Below are 24310 nucleotides of genomic sequence, written 5' to 3' on the forward strand. Positions count from 1 at the left end.
GCCCATCTCCCCCACCGTCAGTGCTGCAAACACTTCCCATGAGATGGGCAGTGCGCCATTCCCTTGTGGTGACTCATTGGCCTCTCAGTAGCTCCTTTTTTTCAGTTGTTGTGGCTCCTCACTCCTGTGTGGGCCCACGGGAATCCTATTAGTGGTCTTAATTGCCTGGGGATCACCAAGGTCCTCTTCTCCCCTGCTGCCTAAAGCAACTTCGTCTGAAGGGCACACCTGCAGCTTTTGCCAGCTCCTGCTCCATGCACTAAGCAGCTCCAGCCTGGAAGCGGCTGGGGCTTGAAGTAGTCAGTGGTTTTTTTTCTTTCTCTCATCGTGTCTTCTCCGTAGGTCTCTCCTCCTCTTCTCTTGAGCTCTAGTGGTCCCAGCTTGGCAGCTGTTGTTTTTTTGTAGTTGTAAATTGGTTGATTTGTGGGAGAAAGTGACAATGGGGACCGTCTATTTCACCATCTTGACCGGAAGTCTGCCTGTTTTCTTAATTGGGTGGTTTGTGTTCTTCTTACTTTTAAAAGTTCTTTGTATATTTTGAATAACAGTCCTTTGATATCTTTTACAAATATTTTGTCTCAGTCTGTGGTTGTCTTTTCATTCCCTTGACAGTATCTTTTGCAGAGCAGAAATTGTTAATTCTAATGAAGTCCAGTTTATCAATACTTTCATAGACTGTGCCTCTGGTGTTGCATCTAGAAAGTCATCAACAAACCCAAAGTCATATTCCTTCTGTGTTATCTTCTAAGTGTTTCATAGCTTTGCATTTCATATTTAGGCCTGTGATCCATGTTGAGTTAGTTTTTTGAAGGGTGTAAGGTCTGTGTCTAGGTTAATTTTCTTTGCATGACAATGTCCATTTGTTCCAGCACTATTTGTTGAAAACACTGTCTTTTCTCCATCATATTGTCTTTGCTCCTTTATCAGAGATCAGCTGACTATGTTTGTGTGGGTCTATTTCTGGGCTCTCTATTCTGTTCCATTTATCTGTCTAATTTTTGCCAATATCACACTGTCTTAATTTCTAGTAATTCTTGATATTTGGCATTAATCCTCCAACTTCTTCTCCATTAATGTTTCATTGACTATTCTGGGTCTTTTGCCTCTCCACATAAACTGTAGAATCAATTTGTCAATATCCTCAAAATAACTTGCTGGCATTTTGATTGGGATTGCATTGAATCCATGGATCAAGTTGGGAAGAAGTGACATCTTGACAATATTGTCTTTCTATCCATGAATATGGAATCTCTCTCCATTTCTTTCTTTCTTCTCTGATATCTCTCATTTGAGTTTTGTAGTTTCCCCCTTCTAGATATATATTTTTGTGTGTGTTTGTTTTGGCAATTTTTCTTGTAAATGCAATTTTCCTGTACATTTTCTGAAATATATATTTTTTCTCAACATTTCATAATAGCTTTTATATCACTACATTCAGATACACCTTATTATCTTTAATGACTGTTAAGTGTTCCACGGTGGGGTGCAGGAGTGGGGGGGTACCATAATTTTTTACTTACTCTTCTATTGTAAGATATTTAGGCTGTTTCTAGTTTTTTACAATTAAATATTATAATGAACATTATTATACATATATCTTTTTGCATTTGTATGAATGCTTTTGTAGTGTAAAGAGATGTAATTAGAGGTTTGTCAATTTTAAATATTGATATATTCTGCCTTTTTGCCCTCAAAAAATGTTTTTAAAGTTTATACCACCACCTGTGGCATATCCCAGCATTCTTGCCAACACTGGTGCTTATCAGTATTTTATACTTTTGGCCAATAGGTCAATAAGTGATATCTTGTTTTAATTTTTATTAATAACTAGTGAGGTTGAGCATCTTTTAATAGGCTTATTAGCCATTTATATCTCTAATTCTATAAAATATGTATAATAAGTGATATCTTGTTTTAATTTTTATTAATAACTAGTGAGGTTGAGCATCTTTTAATAGGATTATTAGCCATTTATATCTCTAATTCTATAAAATATGTATTAGTTTTTGCTCATTTTTTATTGTGGTAAAACATACATAACAAAATTGATCATTTTAACAACTTTTAACCGTACAGTTCAGTGGTATTAAGTACATTCACATTTTTATTCAACCATCACCACTGTTCATCTCCAGAATTTTATCATCCCATAAAGAAACTCCATTCCCATTTAACAATAACTTCCTCTCTTCCCCCCTCAAGTTCCCTGGTAACCACCATTCTACTTTCTATGAATTTGACTTTACTAGGTACCTCATATAAGTGGAATGATACAATATTTGTTCTCTTATGTGACTGGCTTTTATTTCATTTAGCTTAATTTCTTTAGGGTTCATCTTTGTCATAGTACATATCAGAATTTCCTCCCTTATTAGGGTTAAATAACATTCCGTTATATATAATATACCACATTTTGATTGTCTATTCGTCTGTTGATGGACATGTGGGTTGTTTCCACCTATTGGCTATTGTGAATAATGCTATGAATATAGGTGTACAAATATCTATTTGAATCTCAGTTTTCAATTCTTTTGGGTGTATACTCAGAAGTGAAATTGTTGGATCAAATGGTTATTTTATGCTTAATTTTTTAAAGAACCACCATACTGTTTTTGATAGCAGGTGTACCATTTTACATTCCTACCATCAGTGCTCAAGGTTCCAGTTTCTCCATATCCTTGCTAACACTCGTTTCCTTTTTTTGGAAGTAGTCATCCTAATAGGCATGAAGTGGTATCTCATAGTGGTTTTGATTTGTATTACCCTAAGATTAGTGATGTTCAGCATCTTTTCATGTGCTCAGTTGCCATTTGTATATCTTCTTTTGAGTAATGTCTATTCAAGTCCTTTGCCCATCTTTAAATCTGTTGGTTTGTTTTTTTTGTTGCTGTTGATTTTTGCTCTTTTTAAAGCCCCCACTTAATGTTTGTTTACTTTTAATAGTTGATGAAAGTCTCAGGCTTCAAGTAGACCTAGTAGGAAAAGTAAATCAATAACTTATTCTGACATTTTAAAGATTATAATAATAGAAAAAAAGATGCTAGAATTCAGAAATGAGAGCACATTTAGCAAACATGATGGAATGATATTTGAAGTAAATCTTTTTAGAATGAATCCATCAGGGTTTGGATATTCAGTGATGGCAGTATAGTGGGGGGAAGGGAGATGTTCCAGATAAAGGAAAGTAAGGCACAGGGAATAGTATATTGCAGAGTAGTAGAAAACAGTTCAGTCTGGCTTATTTGTTGTTAATGGGAATATACACTGGCACACTGTGTGTGTGTGTGTGTGTGTGTGTGTGGACAGTGAGGAGGTTATTTGGCAACAGCAATCAGTGTTACGAATGCAAATGTTATTTTATTCAGCAAGTTAACTTCTAGGAATTTATTGTGTTGATCTACTTGTAAAAATGGATAATTGCAATATTGTTGTAGCAGCTTGAAACTGGAAACAAAGTATTGATCAGTAGGGGATTGGCCTTTGAAAAGAAGCTATAGAAGGTATATATAGTATAATCTTACTTGGGGGTAGGGTGGTTACGTGGACAGATGGAACATTTCTGGAAGAATAACCAAGATACTGTTGACAGTGGTTTCACACTAGTGCGGGGGATGGCATGGAGGAATGTTCACTTATTTTGTTTTTTTTTTTCTGAGGACATTTGAAAAAAAGAAAACTGTATTTTTAAAGAACTTTAGAGCTTAAAATTTGAAGCTCTGGATTCTTTCCGTTACTTGATGCTGCCTCTACATAACTAATTTTGATTTTAGGTGTAGGAGGTTGGAGGCGAGGTGAGGAAATGAAATGTTTTTGTCATGTAAATAATAAACAGATTATAAATTAGACTTTTTGAAATCTTTGTGTATTGTTATTTGGGGGATTTCTTGAGAATTTTCATAAAAATAAGCATTTATAACTATGTATCCAGAGACTTAAATAAATTAGGCAAATGAGTAATATCTTTCATAAATTTTTTTAATTTAAAAATATATTAAATAAAAATACATTGAGGAGTGGATAGGAGATAAGTTTTTGGTAGACAAGGTCACCAACTTGACCTTATATTTTTGTAAAATTTTGCAGCAAATTTGTGGTTTTAAAGAACTTGGCAACTAAATGAGAAGTTTTCATTAACGTAGGTATCATAGCAAGATTGAGTGGTTTTTTGATAATTTTGTGATTCCTATCTAATATGTGTTATTGAGTAAAAAAAATACAAGAATTCCTTAATTTGGATACTTAGTAAACTGTGTTCTCACTTTTAGACAGCACATGTAAGTCATGGCTGATAATTATTTTTCTGCCATTTAGGGAATCTGTCAAACTTTACTTTCCACATCTTAATGTTGTCAGTTAATTAAAACAAGATTTCAGTGCTTGCTTTTTTTTTTTCTATCTTGTAAACTTAACTTTTAAGGCAAAACTGTTATTTAATGGTTTTTTCCTTTGTGATTTCAGCAAATTGCTTCCATTTTATAAAGAATAGATAGGAAGCTAGTAGGTGCATAATGGAGGTGCTTCTTAAACAAAGACAATTCAGGTTGTAGGTTTAGTTGCCATTTAAAAAAGAAACACCTGTAGTTTAAACCTGACTTGTTAAATTTCCTGTGGGGAGATTTTTTCAGGTTTTTCAAATAATGGCCTTTGTATTTTGAAGTTTTACCTGTTTTAATCAGTGATTCTTTTTTCAAGGTATGGGCTGCGGGAGTTTGTGGTGATTGCCCCTGCTGCACACAGTGATGCTGTTCTCAGTGAATCTAAGTGCAACCTTCTTCTGAGTTCTGTTTCTATTGCTTTGGGAAACACTGGCTGGTAGGTGGACATTTTGAAAAATCTAGACAATAAGTTAAATTATTTTTAATGATAATTTATGTAGGTAAATGGTTAATTTTTTTTATTATAATTAGGAACTTAGCACATATTGTTAAATGAAATTTGGCCTGAGGCTGCCTCCCCGAGTCCCTGCGTAAGGAATGCCACCTAACAGTACATAAATAAACTAAAAGCCTAGCTTAGGAGTATACTTTTGTAATGACTAGCTGAATCTTAGTAATTCACAGCAGCTGAGCTTTAACCAGTCACAGGCTGCCAACTCATCAGACCATGCCCAAATAAAGCAAAAGCCAAGTTGTAACCAATCAAGCTGCTTCTCCACCTCACTTCCATTTTCTGTCTATAAATTCTGTCTGCCTTGCTGTGGAGTGGAGCTCTCATGACCTCATCCGGTTCTGAGGGCTTCCTGATTCACAAATCATTCTTTGCTAAGATAAACTATGTTAAATTTAATTTGTTGGAAAGTTTTTCTTTTAACAATGTACTTGAATATTATTATACTGGAATTTGGTGTATAAGGACAAAATTTATGGAGACCACTTCTAAAGGGAATCTTATTGAAATATTCAGTGCATGTTTGAAATGAAGAATGAATTATACAGTTTTAGTGTTTTGCTTTCAAAAGATTAGTTTAAATTGTTACAAAATTTAATTTTAAAACTTGAGGAATTTTAAGTATTATTTGGAATAATCTTTTTTTTTTTTAGTTATGAATCTATACCCCCCTTTTTTAACATTTATTTGTACATATTTGTAGGCTACCTTATGGTGTTTCCATCCATGCATATTCTGTACATTGATTCATTTAGGGTGGATAGCATAGCTTTGCACCCATCAATCAACCATTTCCCTATGTGCACTTACTCCCCGCCACCTCAGTAACCATTATTCTAGTCTCTACTTCTATGAGAACCACTTTTTTTTTCTGATTCTACATATGAATGAGATCACTCGGTATTCGTCTTTCTTTTTTTAATTTATTTTTTATTAGCATATTCATTGCTACAAATCATACTTACTGTTTATGCCCCTTATCCAATTTCCCTTCCCCCCGCTTTTCTTCTTCCCCCTTCCCCTCCCCATTCTAATAACTATAGATTTGTTCTCTCCTTCTGATAGATTAACTGTTCCCCCTTTGGTTTGTTGCCTAGATGATCGGTCCAGTACTGAGACAGGGGTGATCAAGTTTTTCCCTATTATCGTAAATCAGATGCTTTTATTATTCTGGAATGTGCTTTGTGGAGAGAGAGGATTTTTTTTTTTTTTTTTTTTTGGTTTTCTGCTGGTGCCTCTCATTGCATCAGTGCAGTTGAGAGGTTGAAAGTCTGGCATGCCATCTGCATGGAGACTGTGACTGCTTTTGCGGAAGCTGTGGCAATTGCAGTGGCTGTGGTGGGCTACCCATGTAGAAATGGTATTTTTGGTGTGCTCGTTACCTAGATGCAGCTGGGTTTGGCTTCCCCTCGATCCATGCCTCAGGACCCTGGCAGGGCCCTGGGGCAGTGATGGCAGCTTGCCTAGTTGTGGCTGGGTTTGGCTTCCCCAGTTCCATGCCTCAGAGCAGCTCGGTGGTTTGTTATTGGGCTGGTTGCAAATGTTGGAGGGGTGTGGCTGAGGCCCCCAACCCTGCACACCTTGGCTTGGGATCCTGGGGCACTACCAGTGATGGCTCGGTGGTTGTCACTGGGCTGGTTGTGGATGTCAGGGACATGGCTCAGGCCCTTGGACACCCCACTGCCCCAGCTTGGGAGCCTGGGATCCTTCCTGTGGTGGCTTGGTGGTGGTTGCTGGACTGGTTGTGGATGTCAGGGGGGCATGGCTGAGGCCTTTGGCCTTCCCTTCTCCCTGTCTTGGGAGCCCAAGGGGCTTTCAGTCCTTCTAGGTTTTATAGGTTTTCTTTGGTGGTGTTAGACCTTTACTAGTTACTGCCAAAATTTGTCTCTGATCTGTGGGTATCAGTTCTGTGTTGGATTCACTATTCCCACCACTTAAACTCTGCACTGGAACTAATTTGTTGTCCTTTGCTTACTTCTAATATGGAGGAACTTCCTGTGGGGATCAGCACTTGAGCCCTGTATTTGAAATAAGCTAAATTGCTTCACTGATGCTGATTCCCTGGGGAAGGCCTTTTGTGCAGCTCAAGTTTTAATTGTTGACCTTTTATGTACTTCTGGGTCTCCTGAGATCTGGTACACCTGGGTTGCTTGGAAACTCTGGTCTGGGCCTGAGTTTTTTCAGCAAACAACATCCCCTGCAGTTCTATATTCCTGACCAGTCTGCACTGAGTGGTCCTGCGCTGGTTGGAGGACAGGTCAGCTGTCCATGCTGTACCCCAGTGTTCCCCTGGCAGGCCTGTATCCCCCACTGCCTGCACTCCAAACACTTCCCATAAGGTAGGCTGTGCCCTGGTCCCTTGTGATGACTAACCAGCCTCTAAGTGGCTCCTTTTTCCTGCTGTGTGTGGTTTCTCACTCCTATGTGTGTCCACAGGAACCCTGTTAGTGGTCTTTCTAGTCTGGGGGTTGCCAAGGCCCTCTTCTCCCCTGCCATCTCCAAGCAACTTCTTATACAGGGCACAGTGGCAGCTTTTGCCAGCTCTTGCTCCATGTGCTCACCAGCTCCAGCCTTGAAGTGACTGGGGCTCAAAATGGTGGGAACGATCCTCTTTGTCTCATTGTGGTTTTTCCTGCCTTCATGAACTCCGTAGGTCTCTCCTCCTCTTCCCCTGAGCTCTAGTGGTCCCAGCTTGGCATTCATTTCTTTTTTAGTTGTAAATTTGTTAATTTGTGGGAGAGAGTGACACTGGGGACTCTCTATTCTGCCATCTTGACCAGAAGCCCAGTATTTGTCTTTCTGTGCCTAGTTTCACTTAACATGATGGTCTCCAGTTCCATCCATGTTGCTGCAATGATAGGATAATTTTTTTTATAGCTGAGTAGTATTCCATTGTGTCTGTTATACCATAGGGTTTTTTTTATCCATTCATCCTTTGATGGGCATTCAGGTTGATTCCATCTCTTGGCTACTATAAATAGTGTTGCAATTAACATAGGAGTACGGATGTCTTTTCCATATATTGATTTCATTTCCTTTGGGTATATACCCACTAGTGGGATAGTTGGGTCACAAAGTAGATCTATTTTTAATTCTCTGAGGAACTTCCATACTGTTTCCTACAATGGAGTGTACAATTTATACTACAACCAACAATGTAAGCTAATTTCCTTTTCTCTGCATCCTCACAGCATTTGTTATTTTCTGTCTTTTTGATAATAGCCATTCTAACTAGGGTGAGATGATATTTTATTGTGGTTTTAATTTGCATTTCCCTGATTATTAGTGATGTTGAACATTTTTTCATATGCTTGTTGGCCATTTGTATGTCTTTTGAGAAATGTCTGTTCAGGTCCTTTGCCCATTTTTTAAATTGGATTACTTGTTTTTTTTTTTGCTGTTGTGTTGTTTGAGTTCCTTATATATTCTAGATATTAGTGCCTTGTCTGATGTGTGTTTTGCAACCACTTTCTCCCACTCAGTAGATGTTCCTTCACATTGTTGATAGTGTCTCTTGCTGTGCAGAAGCTTTTCAGTTTGATGTAGTCCCATCTGTGTATTTTTGCTTTATATGCTCGTGCATTTGTAGTCTTGTTCAAAAAGAGTGCTTCCCATTCCCATTTAGTATAGTGTTTCCCCTATGTTTTTTTCCAGTTATTTCATAGTTTTGGATCTTAAATTTAGGTCTTTATTTTGAGTTGATTTTTGTGTGTAATGAGATACAGGCTCTAGGCTCAGTCTTCTGCTTGTAAATATCCAATTTTCCCAGCATCATTTATTGAAGAGACTGTTCTTTTCGCAGTGAATACTCAGCACTTTTATTGAAAATCAGTTGGCTGTAAATACATGGTTTTATTTCTGGGTTCTCTATTCTGTTCCATTGGTCTTGTGTCTATTTTTATTCCAGTACCATGCTCTTTTGGTTGCTATAGCTTTGTAATATATTTTGCAGTCAGGTTTGATGCCACCAGCTTTGTTTTTTTTGCTTAGAATTGCTTTGGCTATTCAGGGTCTTCTGTGGTTCTAATATGAAAGTTAGGATTGTTCTATTTTGTGAAGAATGTCATTGGTATTTTGATAGGGATTGCATTGAATCTGTAGATCACTTTTGGTATAGTATAGTGATTTTCACAATATTAATTCTCCCAATCCATGAACATGGAATGTGTTTCTATTTCTTTGTGTCCTCTTCAATTTCTTTCATCAGCGTTTTATAGTTTTCCATGTAGATATCTTTTACCTCCTTGGTTAAATTAATTCCTAGGTATTTTTTTTCTTTGGTAGGTATTGTAAATGGGATTGCTTTCTTGATTTCTTTTTCATCATGCTTGTTATTGCTCATTATCAGTGTATAGAAATGCTGTTGATTTTGTATCCTGCAACTTTGCTGAATTTGCTCATCAGTTCTAAGAGTTTCTTGGTGGAGCTTTTAGGTTTTTCTATATATAAGATCATGTTGTCTGCAAACAAGGACAGTTTGACTTCCTCTTTTCCAATTTAGATACTCTTTGTTTCTTTCTCTTGCCTAATTTCTGTGGCTAGGACTTCCAGTACTGTGTTGAATAAGAGTTGAGAGAGTGGGCATCCTTGTCTTGTTTCAGTTCTTAGAGGAAAAGCTTTCAGCTTTTCCCTGTTCAGTGTGATATTAACTGATGGTTTGTCATATGTGGACTTTAGTGTGTTGAGATATATTCTTTCTATGCCTAATTTGTTGAGAGTTTTTATTGTGAAGGGATGTTGAATTTTATCAAATGATTTTTCTGCATCAACTGAGATAATCATATGGCTTTTGTCCTTCTTTCCATTGATATGATGTATCATACTTATTGATTTGCATATGTTGAACCAATGTATCCCTGGTATAAATCCCACTTGATCATGGTGAATGATCTTTTAAAATGCTTCTGGATTCACTTTGCTAGGATTTTGTTGAGGATTTTTGCATCTAATTTTATCAGGGATATTTGCTATAATTTTCTTTTTTTGTTGTGCCCTCATCTGGTTTTGGAATCAGAGTAATGCTGACTTCATAGTATGAATTAGGAAGAGTTCCCTTCCCTTCAGTTTCTTGGAAGATTTTGAGAGCAATTGGTATCAATTTTTCTTTAAATGTTTGGTAAAATTCAGCAGTGAAGCCATTGGTCCTGGACTTTTCCTTAATGGGAGACTTTTTGTTACTGATTTAATCTTGTTACTCATCATATGTCTGTTTAGGTTTTTGATTTCTTCTTGATTCAATCTTGGTAGATTGTTTTCAGGAATTTATCCGTTTCCCCTAGATTTTCCAATTTGGTGGCATATAGTTGTTCATAATAATCTCTAATGATCCTTTGTATTTCTGTAGTATCAGTTGTGATGTCTCCTTTTTCATTTCTGATTTCGAGTCTTTTCTCTTTTTTCTTTGTTAGTCTAGCTAGTGGCTTGTCAATTTTGTTTATCTTATCTTTTCAAAAAAACCAACATTATGTTTTGTCAAACTTTTGTATTGTTATTTTTTGCCCTCAATTTTGTTTATTTCTGCTCTGATCTTTATTCTTTCTTTCCTTCTGCTAATTTTGGGTTTGGTTTGTTCTTGCTCTTCTTGTTCCTTAAGATGGATTGTTAGGTTATTTATTTGAAATCTTTCTACTTTTTCAATATAGGCATTTATTGCTATTAACTTCCCTCTTCATACTGCTTTGTCTGTATACCATGAGTGCTGGTATGTTGTGGTTCTGTTTTCATTTGTTTCAAGATATTTTTAAATTTCCTTCTTAATCTCTTCTCTGACCCACTGGCCATTCAAGAGCATGTTGTTTAGTCTCCATTTATTTTCACAGTTTTGAGACCTTCTCTTGCTTTGTTTTCTAGTTTTATTCCATTGTGGTTAAAGAAGCTACCTGATATGGTTTTAATTTTTAAAAATTTGTTGAAACTTTTTTGTGGCCTAACATATGGTCACTTCTGGAGAATGTTCCATATGCTGATGAGAGAATGTTTATTCTGCAGCTATTGAATGAAATATTCTGTAAATGTCTGTAAGGTCCATTTGGTCTATAGCAAAGTTTAAATCCAGTGTTTTATTGATTTCCTGTCTAGATAATCTTCATGTTGAGTGGGATGTTGAAGTCCTCAGCTATTATATTGAGTTCTGTCTCTCCCTTCAGCTGTAATAATATTTGCTTTATATACCTGGGTGCTCCAATGTTGGGTGCATATATATTTACGGTTGTTATATCCTTTTGCTGAATTGATCTCTTTAATATTGTATAATGACTTTGTCTCTTTTTATAGTTTTAGACATAAAGTCTGTTTTATCTGATATAGGTACAGCTACTTCTGTTTGTTTTTGGTTCCATTTGTATGGATTATGTTTTTCCATCCTTTCATTTTCAGTCTGTGTGTGTTTTTAACCGGTGAAGTGAGTTTCAAAAAGGCAGCATATAATTGGATCTTGTTTTTGTTTTTGGTTCCATTTGTATGGATTATGTTTTTCCATCCTTTCATTTTCAGTCTGTGTGTTTTTAACCGGTGAAGTGAGTTTCAAAAAGGCAGCATATAATTGGATCTTGTATTTTATCCATTCAGTTAGTCTATATATTTAATTGCAAATTTAGTCTATTTACATTCAAGGTTATTATTGATAGGTGAGGACTTAATCCTGCCATTTTGCTGATAGTTTTCTGGTTGTTCTGCATGTCTTTTGTTCCTTTCTTCCTTTCTTATAGTTTATCACTGATGTTTGTTGTTTTTCTGTAGTGATAAGATTTGGTAGCTTTTTCTTTCCTGTTAATGTACTTGCTTTACCAGTGAATTTTATCTTGTGTTTTCTTGATCTTCTTTACACTTCTAGATGTTGGACTCCCTTGAGCATTTATCATAAGGCTGGTCTAGTGGTGATGAATTCCTTCAGTTTCTGCTTGTCTTTGAGAGACTTTGTTTTTCCATCATTACTGAAGGTATCTTTGCTCAGTATAGGATTCTTGGCTGGCATTTTTTTTCTTTCAGCATTGTGAATATATCATCCCATTGTCTCCTGGACTATAAGCTTTCTGTTGAGAAATTGGCTGTTAGTCTAATGGGGATTTCCTTAGGTGTGACCTGATGCTTTTCTCTTGCTGTATTTAGAATTCTCTCTTTGTCTTTGACTTTGATGTTTTGACTATAATTTACCTCAGAGAGGACCTTTTGGAGTTGAATCTGTTTGGGAACCTTTGAGCATCTTGGATGTGTATGTTTTTATCTCTCTCAAGACTTGGAAAGTTTTCAGCTATTATTTAATCAAATAGGTTTTCAATGCCTTTTTCCTTCTCTTTTCCTGGAACACTCATAATTTGAATGTTTGTTTGCTTAATGGTGTCCCATAGTTCCTGTTGCCCTTTCATTTTTTAGAATTGTTATTTCTTTTTTTTGTCTTTGGGTAATTTCAAATGATCTATCTTTAAGTTCAGACGTTCTTCTGCTTGCTCTAGTCTGCTAGTGAAGCTCTCTATTGTAATTTTTTCATTCATTGAATTCTTTTGCAGGATTTCTGTTTGGTTTCTTTCTAAGATATCTTTCTTTATCAAATTTCTCATTCATATCATAAATTGTTTTCTTGATTTTGTTTAATTATCTATCTATAATCTCTCGCATTTCATTGAGTTTTCTTAAAGTAATTATTTTGAATTCCTTTTCTGGCAGTTCATTGATTTCTGTTTCTTTGGGATCTCTCACTGGCATGTTATTGTGTTCTTTTGCTGATGTCAATTTTTTTTGGTTTTTTGTTTCTTGTGTCCTTGTGTTGATGTCTGTACATCTGGTGAAACAATTGCCTCTTCCAAATTTTACAGAGTGGCTTTCAGAGACAGAGTCTTCACCTGCACGTTGCATCTTTGTGTGCTATTTGAAAAGGATGTGTTGGTTCTGTTTCCACATAGATGCAGTGGTGTACATCTGGTGAAACAATTGCCTCTTCCAAATTTTACAGAGTGGCTTTCAGAGACAAAGTCTTCACCTGCAAGTTGCATCTTTGTGTGCTATTTGAAAAGGGTGTGATGGTTCTGTTTCCACATAGATGCAGTGGTTTAGTCTCTGGGCAGGTTCTTCAGCTACAAACTGCATTGCCAGTAACTGTGTTTGTCTCAGTACCCTAGGCTGTAGAGATTTGTGGCAGCGGCAATGGTGTAGATTGTTAAGGTTTTTGGTGGCAAGAGCTTTTGGGGTCCTCCTGTTCTCGTTTTTCCCACAATGAAGCAACTTTGTTAAGATTTCTATTGGAGTTACATCTAACCCAAACTGCAAGCAGCTGTGGTGGTGCTAGGTTATAGGTACAGGTGTTTGGAGCAGCTGCGGAGCCTGGATCCTGGGTTCAGTTTCTCAAAAACCTATTATGGCACCTAGGTCTTAGGGAGCAGTGTTCACTCTCTGTGGCAGAGTTGGATGTTGATTGCCCACAGCACCAGGATCTTGGCTCTGTGGTCCCCCTGCCAGCTCGGGCTCTGTGGGCTGGGTTATAGCTGGTACTCTGGCCCTGGAGGAGTGAGCACAGCAGAGGGGTTCAAGTCTGTGTTAGAAGGGGTGCTGTAGGCCTGGGGAGCAGAGTTCAGCTGCAATTCAGGAGCCAGAGCAAATGGGGCTCAGTTGTTACTCAGTTCCCAGGGTGTCACACATCTTGTAGTTGTGACTGTAGCCTCTGGATTTGTGGGACTTGGCAATCCCTCAGTGTCTGTGAGGCCAGGTGCAATGACAGCAAGAACCCAGAATGACAGGATGTAGCTGTGTTTGGTTCTTGGGAAGAAGGGTGCAGCACAGTTGCTGACTTCACCCCCTGGAGAAGGGGTGTCTCAGTGGTTCAGTCTCTAAGGGAAATGTCCATCAGGGAAACAGTACTTGAGTTATTTGGCCCTTACGGCAGGACATCTCAGCTCAGCCACTGCTGTTTCCCTGGGATCAAGTCAGTAAGTCAACTTGGCCCTGGGATACACAGCTGCTCAGCTTGGTCAAACAGCTTCCCAGCCAAGACATCAATTCTCCAGAGGGCGATGCACCCCCTTTAGCTCAGTCCCAGGGGGTAGGGCATAGCCACATCTGGGAAAGGTAAAGATTCTTTTAGAGGGAGTGTGCAGCTTTGCAGCTTCAGTTACAGCCTAAGGAAGAGGGGCACTGCTGCTATTGGGAGTGATGGGTGGAACAGTTCCCCCATTGCCTAGTCCCTCAGGGTAGGGTGTAACAGCAGCTCTCAGCTCTGCTTGGGGAAGTCAGTTCTAAGTGGCTTAGTTTCTGGGGTGAAAGGATGTTACTCATCCTCAGAGTAAGACATTCTCCAGCAGCAGTTCTGGTTCCAAAGTGGCTCAGTAGTTGAACGCAAGCCACAGATGGTGAGGCACAGTGTCACCTTCTCTGGGAAAGCACAACTGTGTGGACTCCAGGCAACTCCCTCAGGTGGGCTTAGTGCCTGTGAGGACTGCCAGGGTCCACAGTAGTGAGGAGGGTAGGTGTCCAAGGTGTGGATGAGGGCTGCTGGGGTCCTCTCACTTACCTTTTCCCCCACGGAAGAAGTTTCTCCTGTTTTCCTGGTGCTCCTGGGAAACAGGAGGAATGTCTTCCTGTGGGGATGAAGGTTGGGTATGGGATGATGGAGGCCAGATGTTTCCTTCTGTTCTCTTTGTGGCTATCCTGAGTTTCTGTGCTCTCTGGTGTTCTGTTACTCTTTTGATGTGCTCCGGTGTTCTTTTACTTATTTCCATCCAAGTATAGTTCTTTTGTCTGTCTTTGTGGGAGAGACATGGGCTGGAGTCTTCTAGTTGGCCATCTTGCTCCCATGCCCCTGGAATACCTTTTTGTGTGTGTGTGTCAGCTGGCCTATAAGGGGATGCAAACCCTTGACTTTGGTGTTATAACACTGCTCTAACCAACTGAGCTAACCAGCCAGTCCTAGAATAACTTTTTAAGCAGTTATTTTCAAGTATTTTTAGGCCCAAATCTTAAATGAAAGTATATAAGAAAATGAAATTTACTTAATCACTCTTCTGCTATTTTGAGTTGTATTTCATTTGCACATTAAGTAGACTAAGAGATTCTAAATGTAAATTTACTGGAGAAAAATTAATCTATTAGAGTGGATATACTTTGTTGTATATTCTAAGTGAATAATTTGGATTTTTCTTTTTTTAAGAAATGGTTAGGATATTTACTAATGTAGAATTATTAACTTGGGAATATATTGTATTGGCCTTTTTTATTATTTTTAGGCTGGATCAAACCCTGGACCTTGGTGTTATCAGCACCATGTTCTAACCAACTGAACTAACTGGCCAGTCCCTGGGAATGTATTTGTATAATTCATTCTTATTATTTGAGGTAGTTATGTTCTATGAAGTTGCCACAAACTGAATTATTAAATCTTGATCCCATTGCATCTAGGAGAAATACAGGGTTAGGTTCCTGTGAACCTCCGGTCACATTTTTGTCACTGATTAATACTTAACCTTGTCAACTGATTAATACTTAGCCTTGTTTAATGTGTTTTTCTGTTTAAAGGTACCTTATTTAATATATGTTGTTAATTCATTAATATTGAACACAGGCAATAGCAATAAACTCATGCATGAACGAAGCTTATCTAACATGCACATTTCCTCTTTAAGGCACATCACAACTATCCTTGGGGGTCACTTTAAAGAGTGAAATCACCAACAAAACATAAAAATACAAAAAATGTAGTACTAAATAGATTATGAAAAGGATGCTTGTTTATAGTATGATAGCTGCAGCAAGAAGGCAGAGCATCGCTATATTAGTCTGTTTCTGTTGCTTTTAACAGAATACCTGAAACTGGTATATTTATAAGGAAAGGAAATTTATTTCTTATAGTTTCAGCGACTTGGAAGTCCACAATCAAGGGGGCACATCTGGTGAGGGCCGTGTGGGTCAGGGCTCTACAGCAATGCAGGGTATCACATGGTGGGAATGGCTGAGCAAGACAGAGATAACCTGCTCACTCACTCTTCTTACAAAGCCATCAGAACCATACCATTCTCCATGAATTGATCATTCCATTCACAAGGGTACAGTCTTCACAATCTAATCACTTCCTAAAGGCCCCACCTTTCAATTATCATATTAGGATTTTCCACCTTCTTAACACTCACAGTGGGGATTATGTTTTCTAATCCATGAACTCTGGGGGACACATTCAACCCATAGCAGTTGCCTTGTTTGGTCTCAGCTGGGAACATGTGCAGTAAGGTGACTCAGATTTTTGCTGTTCTTTGCATGTGTTCAAATGACTGTGAAAATGCTGTATTGATTTTAGGGTTACAAATAAATTTAGTGGGTAGGCTAATTTGTAAATATGGAAATCAGAATAATGAGGATTGACTCTATCTTTAAATGATACTGTGAAAAATATTTTTTCACCACAGTGCTGGTTTAATTTGTATTGTTTAATACCTGTGAGTTAGGTTTTATTATGAATTTGGAAAGACTAATATATGATCACTTTTTTCCAAGAAAATTTTCTGTTTTATGACTTTTAGCCATTTTATTTTCTATTTTAATTTTTTTTTAATTTTTATTTTTGGGGGGCTGGCCGGTAAGAGATCTGAACCCTTGACCTTGGTATTAGCAGCACCATGCTCTAACCAAATGAGCTAACTGGCCAACCTTTTAGCCATTTTAAAACAGACAATTTTTTTACTAATCAAAGTGCCACTAGATTTATAAATATAAATCTGTGGTTTTGGAGCATTCCTTGCTCAGTGCTTTTAAATATTTGAAATCAAGATAACATGGGAAAATTTTGAAGTTTAGGAGTTATCCAGTGTTTAATGAACTTACATTTTACTTCTGTTTAATTATACCCTGCAGTCAGGTGCCACTCTTTGTGCAAATTCATCACAAATGGCGAAGAATGTATGTGGGAGAATGTCAAGGTCCTGGTGTCCGAACTGATTTTGAAATGGTTCATCTTCGAAAAGTACCAAATCAGTACACTCATTTATCAGGTTTGCTGGATATCTTCAAATCAAAGATTGTGAGTTGCCTTTGATATTTTTAATCTTATCTGGGATCCAGATAAAAGTTGTGATTTGGTAATTTTATCGAGTGTATAGAAGCATTTCTCTATTGATAATGTAAATTAATTGTTCAGAAGAAAGCTTTGACTACATAAATTACTCCTGTATGTTTAAAGAAACAAAATATCCAATTAGATTTTTAGTGTACTAATGCTAAAGAAACAACTGATTTTTTTGTTTGTTCGGTCTGTTAACATTTATTGACTGTGTTATCTCCGCTACTCCTTGTCCTCTAAAGTAATGTTGCCAATCTTACCAGCCTATCGGCCTTCAGGTAGCTGCTTGTTTGGGGCTTTGACTATGAGCTCTTTGAGGTCTGAACACTTTGGGTTCTGAATTACCTCCCCCCCCCCCCGTCTTCATTTGATTTGATATTTAGGGTTAATTTGACTTATATCTTGTGACTGAGAGAAATAGGGCTAAATAGGAGTGCTGAATACATCCTTTTGTTCTGTAAAAACACTATCTCAGAGATATGGAGGACTTGCCTATACTGCTCTGGGGAAAAAACATGATTTAAGTTGAGGAGCTGTTTGTGAATACTTCTAGAGAAGAGTGCAAAGCCAAACAAGCAAGTAGTGGAGGGGATCCTTCACTTAGAGAAATATTACCCTTAGGTTATAAGGATGCCGATTTAAGTTTGGGGTATTTTAAGTGCTAAAGGTGACACCATCTCACAAGTTTGCATGGACAAACTTGATTAATAAACTAATATCATGTATTTTCTGATGTGAGGCATTAAGTAGGATATATTATTCCTTGTGTGGCATTCCTGCCAAAATGTTTAACATGAATTAAAATGGGAGGAAACAATCACATACTTCCAAAATGAGCCATATTCTGCAAAGGAACTGACTCTTCAAGATGTCAGTATCATTATAGGCAAGATAAAGGCTGGGAGCTGTTTAGATTTAAGGAGACTAACAGGACATGACAACTAAATGTATTACATGATTCTCGATTGGATCCTTGATCAAAACAAAATAGCATTAAGGACACAATTCGGACAGTTGGGACAATTTTAATATAAACTGTGTATTGGAAAATAGTCTCAATGTTCAATTTCCTGAATGTGATAATTGTATTATGATTACATAGGATAATGTCCTTGTTCTTAGGAATTACATGCTAAAGTATTTAGGGGTGAATTGTCATGATGCTTACAACCTGTTTCAGCCAAAAATACTTCATATATAAAATGTGTGTGTGGCAAAGGGTTAATAATTGGTGAATTTGATAAAAGTCATATGGGTGTTTATTGTACTAGTTTTTCAACCTTTCTGAAGGTTTGAGAATTAATTAAAAAAGAAAAAAGTTAAAAATGCTGAATTTTCTTTCTTAATAGATGTCATTTGTTGGAAAGACATTTAGGATTAGAACTTAATCAGAAAAATATGTTTTCAGTGTTGAGGCCTAAATAGGATAGTGGTAGGATTATCATCACCACCCAGATAAATCCGTTTGACATTTTAAAAAAGTAATGCCTGTGCCAGGTTTAGCAAATTAAAGTAAAAGCTTCCTTTTACCTCTCATTCCCTCTCCTCAAAATAACTACTGTTAGCAGTTTCTTGTGATTATCTCCATTAAAAAATCATAGAAGTATATATTTTAGAGATTTCCATACATACGTAATTTTCTTTTGAAAAACTTTTTCGGCTCTGAAATGCCTTAAGTACTACTTAATGCTACATGCAGTATTTTGGGAAATTTTTGGAAAAGGCAAGTATGTGTTAATATCTATTCCATTAGTTTGTCTTCTGTTATCAGAAGTCTTTGAGTATATTTAAAATTTTTAGATTAAATTTCTGGTCAGATGCAAATATTAATACTTTATTCCTTCTTCTTATGAAAAAATTAACAGTATTTTCGAGTCTTTTTTGTCACTCTTCTGTGTAGCTCAACTTCTCTTTTTTGAAACTAGAACTACCCTGATGTGTAGAGCCTGACTTAGATTTTGGATATTTACCATTTTACTTTTTAAAAAAGTGTTTTTAACCAGTTTATCACACCAGCTGTCAAAACTAACAAAACTCATTTATTTTTCTTATGTGAAACATCTTTCAAAATTGATTTGAGAAGAATTGAACTTAACATAATTGAAATCTGATTTAGGTGCTTTAGAGGTTTTATATAGTTAAAACTACCCAATATGTGACTCTCCTCTACTGTCTTTATAAAACTATTGTTATAAAAATTACTTTTTAACATCTACTTCACATGATTCAGAGAACTCACCCTTCACTGGCAGTTTATTTCATTTTCACAGATATCTAATTATTAGAAAAGGCTTCCTTTTGGGGGACCCAGTTTTTTGTTTGTTTATTAATATTTTATTGATGACAAAAGAGCTTAAAACAAATTGACCGAAAATCAGAAGTTACATTGCCTTGGTGCAGATGCCCTTTGATTTGTGAAATGCAGAGTAACTGCAGCTAGGAAGGCAAAGGACAAAGCAGAGGCAAAACGTTCCAGCCCCACAGACAGCAGGCGGTGTGGGCAGCCCCACTGGATGGGTGGCTGCACAAGGGGTCGTGGCGGACACCTACCCACATCTGTGCCTCTATGCTGAGGTTCCCAGTTTTGCCATTTGGAGTCACAGAAAATTTAAGTGTAAATTCTCTTCTGCCACAAGTCTCTAAATATTTGAAAATTCACATCACAGTCGTCTTCTCTTTTTCAGTTTAAACTTTCCTAGTTTTTTCAGATGTACTTTATATTTCATGGTTTTATATTCTGATTGTTGATTTGCATATCTGACTTTTAAAACTATATTTTTTCATGTTTTGGAAAATTTTGTTTGTAGGCTCATTTTGAATGGTAGTTTTATTTTTAAATTTTGCCTTTTTCATCCATCCTAACGATTTTGTAATTTTGTGGTTGCTGCCTACTTGCGAAATATTTCAGAACTAGGTCTTCAAATGGTATTTGGAGCCTCTTGCTCTGTGATGATACTTTGGGGTTTTGCATATCTAGTTTTATTCGTCCTTTTTGTGTTGCTAGAATAGGATACCTGAGACGGGGTGATTTATAAAGAAAAACGAAATTTATTGCTTACAGTTTCTGAGGCTGGGAAGTCCAAAGTCTATCTGGTGGTGGCGACAGTGACCCAGGGGTCTCACATTGCAAGATGGTGGAGCAAAGAGAGAGAGAGAGAGAGAGAGACACTCCTCTTCTTTTAAAGTCCTCAGAACCATGCCCCTGCCACCATTTTTAATCCATTCCCTACTGCATGGTCCTACAATCCAGTCACCTCTTTAATGCTCCACCTTTCAATTATCATAATAGGATTTCCCACCCTCTTAACAGTCACAGCAGGGGCTAAGTTTCTTATACGTAAAACTTGGGAGACAATTCAAGCCTCAGTGAGTTTTGGGGGGATATAATTCAATCCACCACATTAGTCTTAGAATCTTGGATTGCTTGATCACCATATGGGAGTGAGTGGGGTTTTTTTCTCCTCACATAATAATTCTCCCCAAGCCCATACCAAGTAGGAGTGCCTTGCCCCAGCATTTGGCTTATGCAGAGAGTCTTACAATTCTCTCTCTCTGGACCGAGTCCTTTTAGTGCCATTTAATGCAGTCTGCAGTCCTATGCTGTCATTGCCTTCTTTCACACCTGGAGCTGAGCAGGCGTGTGCTTTGAGCCCCACTTGTCCCTTTGGGTTTTCTGTGCCTTTCTAGATTCCACAAGATATTTCTGTTGTTTTTCATCCTAGCTGTTTCTTTTTGGCTGTCTCCTTCTATAATTAATACATTGCTATGTGATTGGAGCAGAGATGATGTATCAAAGTGACCTTGTTATGGCTTCCAGACCATGTGCACCTTGTAATAAATAGATAAATACTCATTTGTTATCTGGACATGACTAAAAAGTTGATATATAGACCAGCTAAACTCTTACTTTTACTTGTCTAGGACACAGCAGCTCAAAATTGAACTAGTTTTTTTTTTTTGCTGGGGGGTCGGAGAAGGGGGCAGCTATCTTATATTGTGACTTCATATTGAGTTTATATTCAGTTAAAGCTACCAGTGACATTTATATGTGCTGCTGCTGAGCTAAATGTCACTTACTATTTTGCTACTCTGAGTGTGGTTTCCTGACCGGGAACATCAGCAACTCCTAGAAATGGATTAGATATGCAGATAGTATTGAATCTGCATTTTTACAAGTTCCCTAGTGATTCATATACACAATTAAGTCCTATTCCACTTTAGTGTACATTAAACATTATGAAGGGAAGCTGAGATCATAAGGTGTTTGGATGATAGTATTAATTTTTATGATTTTTAGTGAATTTAAATATAAATCTGAGTTTTCTTTTAACTGAATCATTAACATAATCTATTTTTCAGGAATAACCATTTGTTTGTCTTAGTCTAAAATTCTGGTTAAATATTCAAGACTGACTGTAAGTTTATTTTCATTTAAAGGAAAGAAGAGACATCATCTCTCCAAACCTAATCTTACATTTTATAGTAACTTTACTTTATTTAAAAAGTGAATCACGGGCCGGCCCCGTGGCACACTCGGGAGAGTGCGGCACTGGGAGCGCAGCGACGCTCCCGCCACGGGTTCGGATCCTGTATAGGGATGGCCGGTGCGCTCACTGGCTGAGCGCGGTGCGGGCGACACCAAGCTAAGGGTTGCGAGTCCCTTACTGGTCATGAAAAAAAAAAAAAAAAAAAAAAAAAAAAAGAAAAAGAAAAAAAGTGAATCACCTTTTTTTCACATTTATGTCTGAAGTAAATAGTAAAAAAAGTATTTTATAATTAAAATTGTAAAAGATATTTTCAAAAAACATTTTGCTTAATAGAATTTAATATCATTTTTCCAGGTAGTAATTTAAGCCTTTAAAGTAATTTGCTCTTTGGCATTGTTTTTTTTTTTTAAAGTTACACAACCTTCTCATCAAATGAAAATATTCGTGGAAGCAATATGCAGAAATTGTGGAAATCTCCTGTACATACAAATACATGGACAAATACATAGTGATTTTTGGGAGGGGAGTTTACTTTTCCATTTTTTAAAACCAGTTCTAACATTCGCCAGTACTGTTCTTTACTGTATGATCTTTCTTTTTGACCATCCTTGACTCACCTCTTGAGTTTGTGAGCTGTGAGAATTTCATCTATGAAAGTGATTTACTAAATTCTCCATCTTTGCTCCAATAACTTCAGTGACTTATTTTACTTTGTAATGGCATACTATTATCTAACACTATAATCTGAAAATCTAGGTTTCATAAAGGTAGTATTTTATCCATTCCATAAGTTTGAAATTTTGATGTTCAATTTAATACAAAAAGGGTAACAGTGCTTACATGGTATCGTATTTGCATCTCTTTCCTAGGGATGTCCTTTAACTCCACTGCCTCCAGTTAGTATCGCTATTCGATTTACCTATGTACTTCAGGATTGGCAGCAGTATTTTTGGCCTCAACAACCTCCAGGTGAGATCATTTAGAACTATATTTAACTTATTGAATATAAACGGAAAATAAAATATACACAAAAAATTGAAATTACTTAAGTGTTTCAAGTGATTTACATTAAAAATATTTGTAATTCATTATAAATGTAATATTGCTGATTTCATTGCCTTAATAATTTTTTTGTCTTAAGGAAAAGCTGTAGGTTTTCTAGAGACAGTATTACTTTATATTGGACAGTCTGTCTTTGAAAGCTGATATTATTTATAAGGCATCTCTTGCTATGGAACATCATAAACTATAAAATTACTACTTAGAGAATGATTAAAATGTCTGTTTTTAGAATATAATATGAGAAGCTACCCTCATAAGCCGAGAACAGACATGCAGAAAACTTTATAGAGAATAGAGTTTGAAGAAGAGGGTTGAAGCAGAGAAGAAAAATATGTTTATATACGTACACATATGGGGAAAATGATAGAATATGTTACTTTAACTTGCGTTTTATAAAAATGTAATCAAAATCAGTTTGCTTGCTTGGCCATTGATAAACTAATTCATTCAACAATCACTAATTAGTAGGCTTTAATAGACCAGGTTGTGCCAAAGACAGAAATATGAACAACACATTTACCTAAGATCTAGAAAATCTCAGCCTGATAGATATATATCCTATTTAAGTGAAGTTTTGATTTCTTGGTGTTACTTTCACATATGAGTGTAATTATATTCAACCATGTCTAATAAGAAATTTTTAATACAAACTGATAATTACATGGATTTTACTAGGTTGAAAACATTTTTGTCTACCTCCATTAAAGAAATATAAAGTAATATCTTTTATTGTTTATTTTTCTTCCAGGTAGTTGGTTATTTATAGGATTGAAAATGATAATTAGTATGCATGGGATATCAAAATTAAAATTAGATTCTTAGCCTTTGGCAGTTATATATACTACCACCATTTTATTTTATAAACTGCTGAATAATTTTAAACTCTAATTTTCAGTAAAAGAACCACATCCAAACTACAGCAAAGGAAAATAAAAGCTAAATTTTATAGATTTGTATTAGAAGAAAGACTCAGATGTTTGCACTGGTAATTTTAGTTCCCAGACAACAATAACTACTGGACAATTTGTAGTCCACTTATAGTTAGAAAATTTTTCTTTTTTCCAAGGCTACTCTATTATTAAGCAATTTTAAAGACTTTCCAAGGTGATGTGGTGTGCTGATGATCTAAGGAGGAGCCCAAAAGCCAGAATCTTAGCCTTATAATTCTGATTGCCAGTAAGGTCTTTATTAATGTTCTAATTGCCAAGTTTTTGTAATGGGTATAAAAATATTAACCTTCTCCCTTAGTAGATTGAAGGTCATATAAATTAACATTTTCTCTTATAAGGGGAAGGGGCTGAACATGTAATGTTATATTGGCCAGACACTTCTTGGCATTTTATATCCTATTTTGTGTAATTCTCATTTACCTATGAAATGGATATTATTATCTTTCTTACAGATGTAAGTTTCTCAAAGAATGTAAGTTACTGGCCCAAGGTCACATGGTCAACAAGTGATAAAATTCATATTCAAACTCTAGTCAAACACCAAAGCCCATGCTCCATTCATTCCATAATGTTGCTTCTTAACTTTTAATTCTGTTAAAATTTTTATACAGTTACAGTTTAGTATAATATTTAATTTAATTTACAAAAATGTGCTTATTGTAAATTTTAAAGCACTTCAAAAATTCACGTCTTGTAATAAAGCTAGTCATTGTGATCTTTATTATTGTAAGCATTCTTTAGATAGAAAAATGGAATGAATGGACTCAAATTTACAGAATCAAGTAATTGAGCCGTTTTTAATGACTAATTTTAATAATTTAGTTAGGGTGTAGATAATTGTCAGAAGTGGTTTTACAAAATCTGGGGTGCATTCATAATTTAATGGTAGA

General features: G+C 36.4%; 1 protein-coding gene across 2 annotated transcripts in view; it reads left to right on the forward strand.

Moving 5' to 3' along the window:
- The window catches only part of RAB3GAP1 (RAB3 GTPase activating protein subunit 1 (catalytic)), a 110797-nt gene that overhangs the window by 44901 nt on the left and 41586 nt on the right, over positions 1–24310 (forward strand). For both annotated transcript variants that reach the window (XM_008583492.1, XM_008583497.1), the window contains exons 4-6: positions 4693–4812; positions 16717–16882; positions 22278–22377. In XM_008583492.1, coding sequence (XP_008581714.1) covers positions 4693–4812; positions 16717–16882; positions 22278–22377 — 386 coding nt within the window. The remainder of the gene's footprint in view (positions 1–4692; positions 4813–16716; positions 16883–22277; positions 22378–24310) is intronic.

This window comes from Galeopterus variegatus, unplaced genomic scaffold (genome assembly GCF_000696425.1).
Source record: "Galeopterus variegatus unplaced genomic scaffold, G_variegatus-3.0.2 Scaffold98, whole genome shotgun sequence".
NCBI lineage: Eukaryota > Metazoa > Chordata > Mammalia > Dermoptera > Cynocephalidae > Galeopterus > Galeopterus variegatus.